Source organism: Pollicipes pollicipes, unplaced genomic scaffold (genome assembly GCF_011947565.3).
Source record: "Pollicipes pollicipes isolate AB1234 unplaced genomic scaffold, Ppol_2.1 Scaffold_3087;HRSCAF=3621_pilon_pilon_pilon, whole genome shotgun sequence".
NCBI lineage: Eukaryota > Metazoa > Arthropoda > Thecostraca > Pollicipedomorpha > Pollicipedidae > Pollicipes > Pollicipes pollicipes.
The window spans coordinates 36038517-36055479 of record NW_023596225.1 but is presented as its reverse complement, the minus strand read 5'-3'; the positions used below and the strand labels follow the sequence as shown (position 1 = coordinate 36055479).

The 16963-nt window shown below is 46.1% G+C and overlaps 1 protein-coding gene across 1 annotated transcript in view; it reads right to left on the bottom strand.

The window, feature by feature from the left end:
• Window positions 1–12605, bottom strand: part of LOC119090078 (putative dipeptidase NECHADRAFT_87110) — a 45261-nt gene extending 32656 nt beyond the window's left edge. Inside the window, exon 1 of the mRNA XM_037212872.1 lies at window positions 12414–12605. Within this exon, the coding sequence (XP_037068767.1) occupies window positions 12414–12521 (108 nt within the window). The 5' untranslated portion in view covers window positions 12522–12605. The remainder of the gene's footprint in view (window positions 1–12413) is intronic.
• Between the last annotated feature and the right edge of the window lie 4358 nt (window positions 12606–16963).

The window sequence follows — 16963 nt, the reverse complement described above, 5'->3', positions numbered from 1 at the left end:
GTCTAGAGTTCAACGCCTTTGCTGTTCTGTGTCATCTGGTTCATCATCTGGTTGTTCATCTCATTTTGTCTCATCATACCCATTCCGCCATTCTTCGGCGACCTTTAGCTCCTGAATTTCTGCTCTGCGTGCCTCCTGCGGGGGCCCTGCGCACCAGCATCCGCGCAATCCCGAGCTGGCCGACTGGCCGGCGCCACGGCCTCTTCGACCGGCCGGGTCAGCCGGTTCTAATCAGTCCCACCCGTCTCCGGTCCACCGCCTGCCCGTTGATGTCACCATCATTTACTGCCTAATCCGAGCCAATCCTTCGCCGCCAGTGCCGGGCGCGATCTTAGCCGTCAACAGGGCGCTTCGGCCAGCGTCGTCAAACGCGAACACGTGTGGCCCGACGGCCGGGGTAGGGGCGGCAGATGACAGGTGCTAGGAACGAGCGCCCTGGCATAAATGAGCGCTGTCGTTAACCTGTCTTGATTGGTGGTCACGTTCCAGTACATCAGGTTGTTCCGCGGGACGCACGGTGCTCATGTGGCAGTGAGTCCTGTCATGACGCACAATTGCAGATAACACGTGTGCATTAGGTTGCCACCGGCGTTAATCGAATTTATTTGGCTTTTAAAGAACTGATGTCTATGCAGCATAGCAGGCTGTAAAAATTTCAGAAGCCATCTACAGATGGAAACGGTATTGCTTTGTTCAGTGGTTAATAAAAGCTTAGGGCCGACGTTTTTATTGTCGTCGCGTGACAGCGCCTATCCCATAAACCGTGGTAACGAAATTAACATTTTTGATCCCGAGAATTGTTGACCACTTCAGCAAAAGCACCAAAAAAACATTAAGTGCCATTTGAACGCATGCTTAACTTGAACTTGAAAATGTATGCCCGATATTTACATAGGAAATCATCCGCCGAATCGGAGTTAGCCTTTATGGTTTAGCTAAATTTTATTTGCTTATTGCGGTTCGTTGGCCATTTAACGACACTTCGGTGCTCAATGTACCCTTGGGCTCACGACCAGCTAAACGTTATAAAAGTGTAGTTCACTGTACATCGGTAATGCACTGATTGCACTCTTCTTCAAAGCACTCTCAGAGGCTTCCCGTTCTCATGTTGTACGCGCGAGCAATTCAGCTGCGGTTTTGCCAAGTGAGGCAGGCAAAAAATTCGAAAGTCCACCCGAGTATTGCGTACCCAGGTTTTTCCTTCCCGTGCTGCAGTGGGGAAACTGCATTAAATATGCAGCGTTGAAAGCGACATCGTTTCTTCGGATTGCACGAACGTTTAAGAAACGTGCAGTCTTCTAAGCTGAGTGGCATGTATTTAAAGGGAGCATCCCATCTCCTAACTTTTATCTTATTGTCACACCCGACGCGCACGATTTGATCGGTACACCAATTTTTTTCTCGAAACTCTTCTCAATATCTCAGGATGTTGATTTGAAGTAGCCGACTCTGCGGAAGAAATCTCATTTGACTCCCTGCTCACCACTATGAAAACAAAACATTTCATTGGCCTCGCTGTTTCCAACGTGTGTGTTCTGCAATGTTTGCAACACACTAATGTGTAAAAAGTATGTGTATTAAATGCTACGAATGCTTGAACCACGCTGTTTAGAACCAAAAGATCCGAACGTAAAGTTCTAACCGTGCCATTTCAACAAAATGTTCTTTGGCTTTGGTTCATCCCCTATGGCGTCTACCACAGTGTCTCTTTTCGAGGCACACTTTGGCTTTGAGAACGGCAGCATCACATGCCCTATGTGACGCACTAGTTCAAACTTGAGCCAATGTCCTCCTCGGTAATAGGTCCTTGCCCTCTGGGCCAATTACAAACGTTCTTTCATTAGCGCCAGTAGAGGTGCGCACGGTGGTTGTCATGCCGACGGTATTCGCTACTGCAAGGAAGGATAGTAGCGTTGTCACAAGGCGTTGACAGCGCAATTTGGACCAGAAAATCATAAAACTGATATCCCCATTATGTCTAGACGGTGTTGCAGTGGCACTGCCCAGTGCTATCATTAGGCGTAACTAGATCTGAAGTCTCACTGGAGTATGTTTTTGAAATATGCTCCACAAGTGCGACACCCCCTTTAACTTCGGCAACTTAATTGTCATCGTAATATCAGACCACTGGCATTTTAACATGCAGCGTCAAGCTAATTATCGAGTGCTACATACCACAACTCAAACACCGTGGGTACACGAGTGGTAATCCGCATGGTGATATACACGCCCGTGGCGCGATCTCTAAATGCAGCCCAACTAATATTTAACAAAGAGTTTGGGAAAGAGTCAGGATTGGTTGCAAAATGAACTGATTGACAGCGTCATTCGATTTGAAGACACTTTAAAATGGCAGTTCTTGCCCTTCATTATGTTTCGTGATTATCGACAGATAACCACCACGCAAGTCGCACCAACTGATCTTGATGAAGTCTATAGCAACGATTCACACGCATCAACTCTTTTGCGGCCCTCGCGACGTAGCACGTTTATCAGAAAGGCACAGCACCGGCTGCGTTACCTTCTTCAAACTTTCATAAACTGGTGCCATCCAGCGCAATCCGAGAGTGTGTGTTTAGATCGTCTTTGGTCACTACACGACACGACTTCATCAAACACTCGTTGGAACAATATGTGATTTAAAAATAGCAATTACTCTGCGTAATGTCGTGTGTTTATGCTTTATTTCGTAGACAACGCATTCCAGCAGTGTTACAGTCTGCTAGGCGAATGGAAGTATAAGCAATCATATGTCCCTGACCTAAGTTGAACGAAATGTCTGTTTATTGATGTTGCATGCTCAAAAGACCAAATCTAGTTTCCTTTATGGATCCTGTGCACATGCCCCTGTTCATTTCTTACCTGCGTTCTTCCTACATGAAAGTCATAGTAAGGCATTGATCTAAGTTATATTTTAGTCCACGCTTTTTACGATGTACACTCAAAAAGTTGGAATGGTATGCTTAAACCGATAATTTAGCGTACCAGCATAATATTTGCATAGCCAAAAGGGACAAGCTATGTCAGAACATCATCGTGAGTCAGTGACTTAGTGGTGCACGTAAGAGAATCGTACGCAACTAAACGATTAGTTTTCGCGCCAGTTGCCCGGAAACTTACGTCATACTGTCGCGTTTGGATTAGGGTCCTGCCAGTTGCTTGTGGTTTCTTCCTTACGCTGTAATGCTTCCGCAATGTTTTGGCCGTGCACGTGCGCCGCAGGAGGTAAGTATCACGCAGTGGTATGTTCAATATGACATCGTCATAGTCTTGAGCGTCGCGGCCGGAGATGAAGCGCAAAGGCAATCATATTTTAGGCGTTCAGGACATGAGAATAAAAAGCTTCATTTGGGAATCTTAATTTTGTGCTCGTTCGATGAAAACCGATGAAAGACTACATTTTTAGTGCCCCAATCTTTTCCATGGCAAGAATGTTGATTATTTGTGTCTAATTAATCGTCTAGACGCTTGAAGTACCATGTGTCATAGTTAATCAAATTGTCATAGTTATTTTCATATAAATCAAGTTTATAACATATAGAATCATATAAATCAAGTACAAAAAGTATATAAATCAAGTGCAAATAAAATTACATGGCTTAATCTTGACCTCGATCTCCGAAGCAGACATAATCTATGCAATTTCTACTCAGAATCGCGGTAACCACGAAAAGGGTCTTATTCCTTCTAGCCCCGTTTGGTTCTGAGATGTTATGTGGCAGCCTGCTTCAGCCATTTGACCTGACATGACACACCACAGGTCGCATGTGTCGCTGTACACTACTGCCTGTTAGATCTGCGATTTTATCTGAATTTTGCAATAGTTATCCACCGCCGTTTTCCGTATTATCGTGGCATTCTTAGCTCTTGAGATAACAGGACGACGCTATACAGTGACGAATTGGCCTTTATGACCTGATTTTACCTCTCAAATGTCACATTGAGCTCACTTATAGAGCGGAGCTTACGTATACAGAGTTCTTCCGGCTTTACAAAAAGTTTACAATGCCGTTTTCACCGTGGCCTAGTAGGTTTATTTTCCTAATCTTTGATCCGGTGGCCCCCTGGCAGGTCGATGGGAAAAGTTATTACAACAGGGAGAGAGATCAAAGTAGCAGGGAGAGGGTAAAAGTGCTTTTATCCGTGAAACGCCTTATTGAATGATAGACGCAACACAAATAATAAAAAGCCGTGGTAGATACGACTTGACTTTCTGGTCGCTCTTTGAGATTTTAGCCCAGGGTGCGTTTAACCCGTAATACCATATTTTCATACTCATGCTTAGACTAGATTTAGAAATATATTTAGACCGATTGAAACCATTCACCATGTACTCGTGCCTATGACGGTCTCCCGTCAAGAAGATAAAGCTGGAGCCCAGTGGCTATCGCAAGGCGAATACACAAATACACGAGCACAAATCTACAGTCCAGGGGCGCGTGTAATGTTTCATAACTGGGAAGAATACGGAGCAATGCAATAAAGGTGACGAAGATTTGGCGTAACGGTATTAGGTTATGTCTTTATCAAATTAATACTGCTTGCAGTCCGACGAACTAACAGCGGAGGTATTACTAGTGTACCATTCGTTTACTCTGTTCACTACTGAGTAGCTACAGATACGATACTACAGATACAGATACCGTCTTAGCTATAAAGCCAAGGTCAGCATACATTTCCATTCAATAAGTTACCAACTGAACACTCATGTAGTCTTTGTGATTGGGGCTTCTGCACAAGAGCCAGCTATGACTCCTGAACTCCTGCCTGAACGTTCATTTTCCGCCAATACTATTTTATTTGATGATCGAAGAGAGTCATAAATTTCCCCGAGCATCGGCCCTCAATTCTGCAACAAACGCATCGAATAACCGGGGCAGCCCAACGTGTGGCCAAAGGGAAACATGATTTAATGACTTTCGCCACGGCGGAAAACCCTCCAGCACGACGTGCTGCACAAACTGAAACGAACTGGTCCTACGTGAGCAACAGGGAAGTGCTCTCAGGAAACAAAAAAGGGCAGTGAAACCCCTGAGACAGACCGGAATAATGGTGGCGAGGCAGGAGTGACCACGAGAGGCGTGTCACGATAGAATCGTAATAATCTTCATTTACAAATTTCTTAAGCACACAGCAGTGTATTGCAACGTCACTCAAAGCACACTGAGCGCCAGTAACAGGTCGCGTGGTGCGTCGTGGGCTATTGCGACAAGTGGTAGAACATCCGACTTCCAACAGGGTCACCAAGAGTTCTGCCGCTTTAGCAGTTATGCAATCTATGATAATTTCCAGTGGTCATTGGGTTTAGAACGGTTCTGCGCAATGCTCTAATGAAAGTCAAATACAAGAATTCGTAATTGATAACACTTCTCGCGAATGCCACGATGGGGTGAAGACTTCATTACCACATTCACGAAAGCTAAAGTTATGTTTTCCACAAAAAGCACAACCTGAAATTTAAGAGTGATCAAGTCAACATCGAAAATGTGGATAACGAACTATTATCCATTCTTTGAAATCCTAGCCAAGGTTAAGCAAAACGCATGAACACGAGATGAGTCTCATAAAACCCATTGGATGCTGAAGACTTTATTTATTAAGAACACACAACTTTTGACGTTCTTAGGGTTGGTCTTTTGACGACGTTTCGTGATTTCTTAAAGAAGTGTCGAGTTGATGGAGACACACAACAGGGATATTACATATGGCTTACACATAGATGTAAGGGTTCACGTATGTCCAAACGCCTATCAATTCCTCAGGGGCCTATACATCCATTACCGAAAAGGATAGAAGCGCAAATGTCAAAGAAATACCTCTATATGTTAATTTTTCTGCTTTCATTCGCAACCACAAATGGATCTACATCGAAAAAGACGGCAAACAGCTGACAAAAAACCCAGTCATTGGTCCTGGGACCAACCGTATTGAGATAAAATGTGTGGCTCACATGGGAAGCCCAAGTTCATCTCTCGGCTATGTCCGTCAAGTTAGCGTCATATTCGCATTCGAATTCAACGTCGAGTTCAGACTTCGAACAAATTTCTCTTCTAAACCAAGTTCATTGCGTTGTTCACAAACCTGCAATCTCCTTTCACTACGTCTCATAGTTTGATCTCCACAAGCCAATAAAAGATGGAAACTTGGGCACCCTGGCATTTCTTTCCTTGATGAGAAATCTAACAAAATATGCATAATATTGATCCTAGTGATTGCCTACTTTCTCTACATTTACAAAGACGCAATTTCAAAGCCTAGAGCCAAAGTGGGACGAAATAGAATGCACTAACATCGTTTCGCTCATGATTAAATAACAGCAAAAAGGGGTGTCACATTGATGATCATGGTGTTCTCTTTCGCCACACCAGCAAAAATGCACTTCAAAAGTTGAAAGATCAGTGTCACAAAGCGCGTTGTGCTTGCATTTATTACTTTAACCACGGACATGCAACAACAGAAGTCTCGAAGTGATGCTAGTGATATCCGATTTCGTCCCACCTGCATAAGCTAGGTCTCCAGGTCAACGATCAAGGTAAGAAGACGCGATACCCGGACATTTATTCGTCAAGCCAAATAAACACAGCAAAATTGGTATCATGGTGGTGGTTATGGTGTCCACTTTCATCACACCAAGAACAAATCAAGGTCAAAGGTTAAGGCCACACAAAATGCTGATCACTGCTATTGATTCGTTTGCTAAAAAATACAACCAGAAAGGGTATTCTAGTGATGCTCGTGGTGTCCGACTTCGCCACACTTGGAAAAACTAAACATCAAGGTCAAAGGTCAACTCCGAACAAAACGCGATACCCGGCATTTATTCGTTTACTTAAGAATCGGAACAAAATGAGCATGTTAATGATATTCGTGATGTCCAATTTCACTACATTTGAAGAGCTTAATATCGTGGTAAAAGGTCAAGGTCACGAAAAAACACGCTACCCCTGGCATGTTATTGTTTACCAAGAATATACAACACGACGTCGGTTATACTGATGTCTGTGATGTCTGCTTTCGTAACACTCGCTCATGGAGCAAACTGGGTATCATAGTGATACCCGTGATGTCCACTTTGCCACAGCTAGGAAAAGAGCAAGTGCGATGAAAGCTAACAGCACGAGCATCAAGGTGGAGCGATGTTCGTTGCTTTTCTTCGGTAAACGAATGAGTCTCATGCTAATGTGTTTTGTGTAACTTTAAACCTTTGACCTCGAGGCGTTGATTGGTGCTTCCCAGCGTGATGAAACCGGCCATCTTATGCGTCGATATGATATCTGCGTTGTTGTATTTATTTATGAAATTAACAAATTCCATGGTAACTCGTTTTAATGTGATCACGACCTTTGATCGTGCAAGTTAACATTTCAGGTGTGACTAAAGCAGACATCACGCACAGTAATAATACTTGGCTTTTGTTGTATTTCTTTTATAAACAAGTGAATCAACGGTATTTATCGATATTTTGTGAACTTGACTTGAACCTAAGATCCAAGTGTCATGAAAAAGGACACACTGAGTATTAATGCGATGTCTTTTTGCTCCATTTCTTAAGTAAAGGAATACACTCCAGGGTACCGTATTTGTGTGACTTGTGAACCCATAAGCTTAGTTTTTTTCAGAAAGGTAGAACAGACATCACTAACACCGTTAATCAGACATGCCTTTTATGATATTTCTTTTGCAATCAAATTAACGTCAGGGGTACCACGTGTCGTGTGATCTTGAGTTTTGGCATTGAAAGATGGTGTTTTCATGTACGAGAAAAGTAGACATCACGAGTATTAAGATGATACTGGTTTTGTTTTGTTTTCGTCTTAAAGACAGAAACAATAACAAAAAGGGCCTTTTGGTTTCTAAAGTTACGTTTATCTTACTGTGACGGAAGGTGACATAACGAGCATCACTACGATACTCATTTGGTTGCATTGCTTAAACAAGCAAATAAATGCCTCGATACCGACGTTTTATGTGGACTTGACTTTGGCCTTGGGAGCTATTTTTCCAAGCGCGACAATAAAAGACCTTACCAGCAGAAATATCACACGTCATTATTGCATTTCTTTGGTAAACCAATAAATGCAAGGCATCACAATGTTTGTGGAGGTTATCTTTTACCTTGAAAGATAGTTTTTCATATGTGAGAAAAGTCCCCATCACGAGCATCAAGCTGCTACAAACGCTTGTTTTATTTCTTTGGTAAAAGAATCAAAAGTTGGTTTGACACTTTCTGTGTGAATTTGACACTTAAAACCTCATTTTTCTTGTTGTAGCAAAATATGATGTCACGAACATCAGTACGATGCATCTTTTGTAGTACTTATTTGGTTCAGAAAACAATGTCAGGGTGCGCGCTTTTATGACGTTGACCTTTGATTTGAGAGTTCATTTTTGCATGCGTGACTAAGATAAATATGATATGTATCACTTTGTCACCTATTTTGCTGTGCTTATTTAGTACAAAATTAAATGTAAGGATGCCAGGTTAAAGGGAATTTCACACTGTGACCATTGAAAGTTCATTTTTGTAGATGTGAGGGAAAGGATATTATGACCATCATTACGGTCCCACCCTTTTGTTGCAATTTCTTCTCGAGCAAAGAAATGCTGACTCTTATGACCACTCTGTTTTCACACATAACTTGTGTGGCATATTTTTACATTGAAAGCAACTTTCGGTAGGTGTGGAGACCGTGGGCAATCGCGAGGATAACTAGGATACCATTTTGTTATATTTAATCAGATACACGAAGGAATGCCAGAGTATTCAAGTTTTGACCTCCATTGACCTGCAGAGACCGAACTAAGTGCTTAGAGAAGAGAGGGTTATCGGATTTGTGAGTAACTCAATGCGATTGGGAGAAAACTTTCGGAATCCGAACTCTGTACTGAATTCGAACACGAATACTAACTTACCGAACAGCTGTGGGCTGGGTCGGTGATCAACAGGCCATGCACGTGACCCTTACGCCCGCTGGGCTCCACGAAAGGACGTGTGACGGGCCTTTGTCATAAAACGGTCACGTGGCGCGGCCTTACCACAGCTGCCGCTTATAAAACGGTGTTCGCCGCACACCTTCCAGAGGTCCGCCTGTTCCAGTCCAAGAGCGGGAAAGGTACGCAAGGTACGCAGCCCACGCGAGGTCGTTCCGTAATAGAGAATGCCCCTGGAAGGCGCGTTCATGAGCTGATCTACTTAGCACTGCAATTGCGGTTGGAGGCCCAGCAAAGCCAACAATTTTAACAGGGTACATCTCCAAATCGGCAGCTGCGTCATTTCGACCAGATGGATGGACCAGCTGGAAGCGTGAGAGGAATCAAACAGCCGTAAATTTGGGGTTTCACTCTCGTTCGAGTTACGGATCTGAAACGGAGCCATTTCAGCATACAACTTTCAGAATTGAAAAGCCGTAAAACCTCCCAAGTTACATTTACCTCGCCTGGCTCACAGACATATGGCTGGCCATCTTCCTAATGAGGATGGCGGAAACGATTTATGGGCTTCTGTCAAGGTTGAACGTAATATTTTCATTACGTTTGTCTCATCTTCCATCTTGTATGATATTAATGCAAAGCTGATGCAGACAGCAAACGCAGCTCCTGAAATCATATAAGGCGCACATTGGTGCAAAAAATCCTTATTTTTGGAAACTGCGTACGTGCCAGCTCATGCTGTCGGGGAAAATGTGCACACAATTAGCTTTAACAAACGTAAAAAGCTTGCAACGTTTCATACGCTCAACCTTGATGTCTACAGACGATCCGGTAACCAAAAAAGTGACGTATCAAACCATTTTATATTCACTCACGTCAAATCTATTAACATCCGACGCCAGCTTACAGTTCAATAAGCATGCAACAAACATGCACACCTCCGGGAGGACACCGAAATCAAGTGGGGTCTTATGGCTGTACAAGACGTCGCCATCCTATAGAGAAAACCTAACTGGCAATATACCGATAATATTGACAATGAGGAGTTCGTTTTCAGCTGAAGAAAAACACGCTTCCAGATTAGAGTGTCCGGACAATCGAAACTAGTAGGATCGATCCACATCGAGGAGGAGAAAAGGGAGAGGAGAGAGAGTGGAGGAGAGGAGAGAGAGAGAGAGAGAGAGAGAGAGCAGAGAGAGAGAGAGGAGAGAGAGAGGAGAGAGAGAGAGAGAGGAGAGAGAGAGAGAGAAGAGAAGAGAGAGAGAGAGAAGAGGAGAGAGAGCGAAGGAGAGAGAGAGAGAGAGAGAGAGAGAGAGAGAGAGAAGAGAGAGAGAGAGAGAGAGAGAGAGAGACGAGAGAGAGAGAGAGAGAGAGAGAAAACGAAAGTTTAGAGTGCTTCACTCGCGGTCTGAAGCAAACCGGCGTAACTTTGTGATTTACAGTACTTGCGAAACGGCCGTTGTCGAGCCGGAAGAAAGGCGCGCCACAAAAAAAAAAACAGCTGCTCTACCTATCTTAATTGTTCTCATGACTGAAGACTTGCGCCGCATTCCTACAATACTTGCCCACTGCATGGCTGGAGGCTAGCAGTGTTAGCACCACGTCCCAATGGTCGCAATCGGCCGCCAGCACCACTGATGCGGTCCCCCCCCCGCCCCCCCCCTCCCCCTTCCCAAGTCAACTGCAACTGCCTCTTCCGTGTTGATGAGCTCCGGGCTAACTTGTGCCGCCTCTTGCGAGCTCGTAACTTGACGCACCGGTAGTGGTTCTCGCTCCTGCAGCTGGCGCGATGTGGGTCTGGATGTAGGTGGCGGGGCACAGACTCTGGCTTTGGTGCGAGTTAAGACGCAGTGGTCCTTTTATTTTCGTCTCTTTAGCCGAGCGGTTAGTACGACACCCCTCTTTAAGTTTTCTTAAAGTACTCCTCTAGCATGCAATGCAGTCACGCCCAAACCGCCAGCAGCCTGTGGAGCATCCAGCCAGTGTGTTGTGACACCAAAAATGTGTCCCTAGCATTTCTGGCTTCGAGGCAGCAGGGGTTTCCGACGGCTGGACTTCGCAATCATACACAAGTGCTTCACGAAAAGCCTAGCACTGAGCGACTAGTGGATGGTAAGGAAAATTTCGCGACCGACCACTTACAACGTCGCGAACTGCCCCACAGTATGCATTTTCTTCTGATACTGTTCCGAAGCCGCGCTAACATGAAATTTCTCTTCACAACAGCGCAAAATATTCACTTTCATATTTTCCTTGCACGTATATCGTCACATAACGTGGCAGTCGCAAGATCTGGCCTGACAGTCAATCCCCGCCCCATCCCCCACGTGCCTGAGGAACCCGGTGGTCCGTGAAGCCCATCTGAGACGTGATCATTTTGATCTCAAACCATTTATCGAGATGCAAGTGGCCGCCTTGAAATATCTCCGAGCCGCCCATAAATAATCCGGGGTTCAGCAGCGGATACAATGGTCTGGGGACACTATTTTAGAATTCGGCATCAGCTAAACGATATATCGGGCAGCATTGACAGTTCGCGTTAAGCGATTCCCCTTGAAAAGCTGTGCGGAAAGCGCTTACATTAGAAGCGAGTGCTTATTTTCACACTGAATCAGATACTGGCGTATCGGGATGACGCAAATATGTACATGCAGTGATTTTCGGGCGCCAGAGGAATTCCAAGATGCATGGCATCTAATAAATTGATATGCAAGCCTGTCAACGCAAGGATCGCTCCAGTATGGATACATCCCTGCTTCAACTTTTATGTTTGAAGTTCATGTATCTATAATTCCCAATGTCATTGACATCACAACAGAAACACCTATCTCGAAAGAGTAGATCCGTTTCGTGAGAGTTCATCAACTTACGCATCTGGGCGCACCTTTCTCCGAAGATATCGCTGGGGAAGCGACTACACCCAACCTCCTAAGGCAAGGCTCTAATACTATCAAACCAACGTTTTGCCTCTTTTGCACCATACTGGACCGGTGCAACGTCACAGAGCGGATGGTGAATTACGTCGTGGTCCAACTGTGGCCGATGTCACATCGGCACGGTGCCCGTGAAGACGCGACCAATAAAACCCGTCGCCGTCGATGCGTTCCGCCAATTGCCACTGGCCATGGCGTGCCTATGCCAATGACGTACCGGGTCGCTACACGCGCCCTACGCGCTCACCAAAGAGCCATGCGTTAAGGAATATCACTAAGCATGACTAATTCTAGCGCCTGAATCGCAGCCAGGTTTGCTCCGAATCCACGCCATAACGTGCCGGGCATTGGCCTCAAATACGAGTGCGCGGCGGCACGCGGCCATCATGGACCACGTGACACCCGTGGAACAATCCGGGCATTGGCCTCAAATACGAATGCGCGGCGGCACGCGGCCATCATGGACCACGTGACACCCGTGGAGCGATGCCATTCGGACGCGACGGACAGGCGACAGCACGCTCCGCCCTGCACGTCCGGCCAGCCCACCTGGTAGTTGCCGAAGCCCATGTGGTCGCAGGAGCAGTCGCAGACGCTGAGGTGCTTCCTAATCTCGAGTGGCATCTCCTCCAGCGGGATGGGCACGTCGCCGTTCATGACCGTCCCGCTGCACTGGCCGCCTCAGGCGGCTGCCGACCCGCCTGGTGACGTCATCGCTGGCCTCTGTTCGGTGACCTCTTCTCGGGCGAGTCTGGGGCGATAGGGCGGCGGTGTGTGAGAAGCGGGGTAGCGGCACGAGACGCTGATCAGAGTGTGCGGTACTGGGACGGACAGGTCGGAGACATTTATGATGAATGCAGGGGCCTCTGCCTCTTGAAGGTCAGGAACCTTGAAGGTCAGGAGGGCAGCTACCGGCAATCGTGCTAATAAGCGATGGACTGCTGGGTTGTTAAGCTGGCATTGGGTGCCGGCAATGACAGTATACCAGTTAGCCCTATACTAGCTTGGCTAGTTTGGTACAAACTGATTTTGCCACCGAAACCAGAAGCTGGAGTCACCACATCGCTCGGCACAGTTTTGGCGTACGTTAGCAAGACAACTTATTCATGGATAGCGTTCTAGGAGCTTGAACGCTTCTCATTCGAACGTATGCCATCGACAACGTAGTATGGAAGATAAAAATATAAAAAAGAAATGATCAGGACGATTTTACAAACAAGCATAGCAGATTAATGAATGTCTCAAGTCATCTCTTCAGGTTTATGCTGTTCAAATGTAAAACCCAAGGACCTCGTCTCAAACTGCGGGCAGAAACCTGAAGAGAACTCCTTCGATTTCAATGGGCATTCAGCCAAGCAAGGCGACTACCACAGACCGGCTCTGGTGCGTCCCCCTCTCTGTCCCAGTGACGCGACAACCGTGCACCGCTGAGTGACGCGGGCTTATCTGCCCCAGCTAGGGCCGACGGCGGCGGGACACCGGCATCGATCGGCGCCTCGTCGCGCCTCGCCGCGCCTCGTCTCGAACGCCGGCGACCCCGTGCGCCGCTCCGCGAGTTCTGTCCGCTCGCATCTGTGACAAATCAGACTATCCCGGCGAGGCGCGACCGGCTGCAAGCAAAGGCGACAGACAGAGCGCGGGCGGCCGCCGGGTAGAGCGCCGAGGGCGTGGAGCCGGCTCGGGGCCACTGCCCGAGCTTCTTGTCTGCACGAATTAAGGAATTTACGGCGGAGAAGCGGGCGGAATTGGATTCGTCTCAGCACCTGCTCGTACGTAGAACTGCTGGGCTATCGTCTTGGAAGACGTTAGTTCTCGACTGGACCCGGCTGTGTGGCTGACGTGGAGGTCGGCGGCGAGAAAGGGAGCACGCCACGAGAGAGAGAGAGGAGAGATAGAGCGAGAGAGAGAGAGAGAGAGAGAGAGAGAGAGAGAGAGAGAGAGAGAGAGAGAGAGAGAGAGAGAGAGAGAGAGAGAGAGACAGAGAGACAGAGAGAATCAAAAAGTATATATATACGCAAGTATTCATATGAAAACCTACGTATTTATATACCTATACATACATATATATATATATATATATATATATATATAATATATAATCACAAACCCCTACATTCAGCACATAATTTATCTTTCGCGGCGTAGTTTATGACAGGTTTATAACGCTTTCGCTCCGGAAGTCATCGCTTCTCGGGCGTTATCTTCCAGTGCCGCTGAGGGTAAATGCGGCCGCCAATCCGGTCCAGTTCCGAAAGAGCATCGGGCGGCTTTGATACGCTTCAAGCGATCAGGCCTTGCCAGCGGTGCGCTACCGAGACCACCTTCTCTCTCCTCGGTCCCTGCCGGACGCGTATCTGTAGCCGGTCTCAGCGCCGCAGGTCGGCACTCGAGCCACGCTGTAGACTGACCAAGGTAGAACGCGGAGCCCGCAGACGAGGCTCTTCGATGTGAGTAAATGTTGCCAGATATGAAGGGGCAGCACGGCGGCATGGCCCTTAACAGCATTGCCATGCATTTCACCTCACCATCAATCATCGAAATCGTTACATGACCGTTTTCCCTCTCTGCCCTTCAGCTGTCGGCACCGGGCATTCCCACAGAAGCGACCCCCTGGCGGTAGGCCGGCGCCCCTCGCCCCCCCCCCCCCCCCCCCCCCGGCGCCGTCCGACAGTCCGCGGGAGAGCACGACTAATCGCGCTGCGCCGCCGCCGCCGCCGCCAAGGCGCAGCTCATCAGCCAAGAGGCCGGCCGGATGCCGCCCAGGCCCGCCCCAGGGGCTGTGACGTCACGACACTTGCCGACCGGCGCAGTCACGAACGTCCCAGCTGCTGTGGCTCCGGCTCTGCAGGACAGGGAGGATCGTCGCTGATGATGCCAAGCTTCGCAAGAGCTCGTGCGATGGGACGGGGATCTGACGGTGGCAGCCATCCACCGCCGCACGCCACCACCTAGGGGGAAGTATGTAGTTCCCGCCGCCCCCCCCCCCCCCCCCAGTATACCGCAGTTTCGAGAAAACCTCCGGACTTTGACGCAATTTTTCAGCTCTCCAAGTCACCACATCTGACATATAGGAACCTGCAAGCTTTTGCCCGGCTGTGAGATGGACAAGACGCGATTTTGTAGACAAAAACATTTGCAATCAAAATAATGCGTTCTTAACAATTCATTGAGTTTTAAGCCATCTTTAAATCTTAGTGTGCTGCCAAATGATACAAGTGTGAAACAATCATCTTTCGATTAATAGCAAAAGCCCCAGTGATAGAAAACCCATGGCAGACGTCATAAACCACTGAGCCACGTTGCATTAATTGAATAACTTGGAGCAAAAACTTCAACGTAAGTCAATGGCAACCCAAATTATTAAGGCTTGGCCTGATTTTATTGAGGAATAGTTAGGTGGGTAATGAATTCCAACACAGGTTCATCTGCACCAGCTATTGGTGTTTCCAATACGCATCAACTGTCCAAACTGATATGGTGCCAACGTAGATTTTGTTTTTTGATGCCTGAAGAACATAGATTTACTACTAGGATAATGCGGCTATTTCGTGCAATAGTTTCATCTTTACCACAATATTTAGTAATTGTCAGCGTATATGCAGCATTATTATTTGGGATGTGCTTGCTTTTGTCATGTCTTTCATATATATATATATATATTATATATATATATATATATATATATATATATTTCACATCAATATACGTTTTTTCACATCAATTTCACATCAATATCAATATACAAATATATGTATATATATATATAATATATATATATATATATTATATATATATAGTGTGTGTGTCTGTGTGTGTGTGTGTGTGTGTGTTGTGTGTGTGTGTGTGTGTGCTGTGTGTGTGTGTGTGTGTGTGTGTGTGTGTGTGGTGTGTGTGTGTGTGTGTGTGTTCGAAAATTGCATGCAGCAGGCAGGTGAACAGTGAACGGGATTTCCTATCAATCACTTCAGTAACAAAAGTTCTTGGAAAAAATGTAATCTCTATTCTTCCTCGTACGCAATAACACAAACGGCATGATGGTGGTTGTTTCTGAGCGAAACATGTGTAGCAGTTAGGGAGAGGCGCGAATCATTTGAAAGGTTTATTCACTCCATCCTGTTGCATGACTTAAGTAATGCAGTATCCACGTATCCACTTAAGTAATGCAGACATCATATAACAGCCTGAGCCTGTTACGACGCATTCGGATGATGTGAGGTAGACAGTGACAATGTCGAATTATATTGGCGGTGTTGCATGCCAAATGTCGCCACTTTCCTAAAACTTAACATTAATTATATCTATGCACAGTGCAACGGACTCGGAGTCATTGAGATGTCCACCATTCTTTATTCTGTCTGTGCAAAGCGACCAGTTGATGCATGCAATTTTAAAAGGACTGCCCGGTGGTTTGATGAGATCACGGACAAAGATAAATTTCAGGTATATTTTGGTGCTAGACCATTTTTAATTTAATCATCGTCCTTCTCGTGTGCAGTCTTCTCGTTTGTCATTAAAACTGACGTTATAGTGTTTAAGATACAACTTAATACTACAGAAATTACACAGTCTCCTGGAATTGTCGAGTTTGGGTGAAAAGCGGTACCATATGGGCAGGCATTTTTTGCTCCTTTTCCCCATATTTTATGTGAATTTTTCACTCCTACCTGATATTGTCTAACAACACATATTAAGCCCACGTTTCCCTTTCGGAGGTTTTAAGATGTCATTCAAGTCAGAGCTCGCTTAAAACCCCCAAGCACAAACAAGGCTCCACAGAACCTGGACACCTATGGCTATGTCCTGTCTCACCTACATCTGAACCATGTCTATGTATGCACAGAGCAAGGGCACTAGACACCTTCAAGTCCCAGAGACCAAGCGACTCCAGCCGCTTACATGCATAAATTTTAGTTTGTTAACAAAATGCCTCACAATGTACAGTTGTGTGGCAAATGCAATGTTTTCACACATCACGAATTTTTTGGGTCATACCACGCAAACATCACATTGCAAACCAAAGCCTGTTAGAAAGTTTACTCCACGTGTTTCTTTTTCCCGATGAAACTTAGCCACTAGTTCCCACCACTCCCGAAATATAA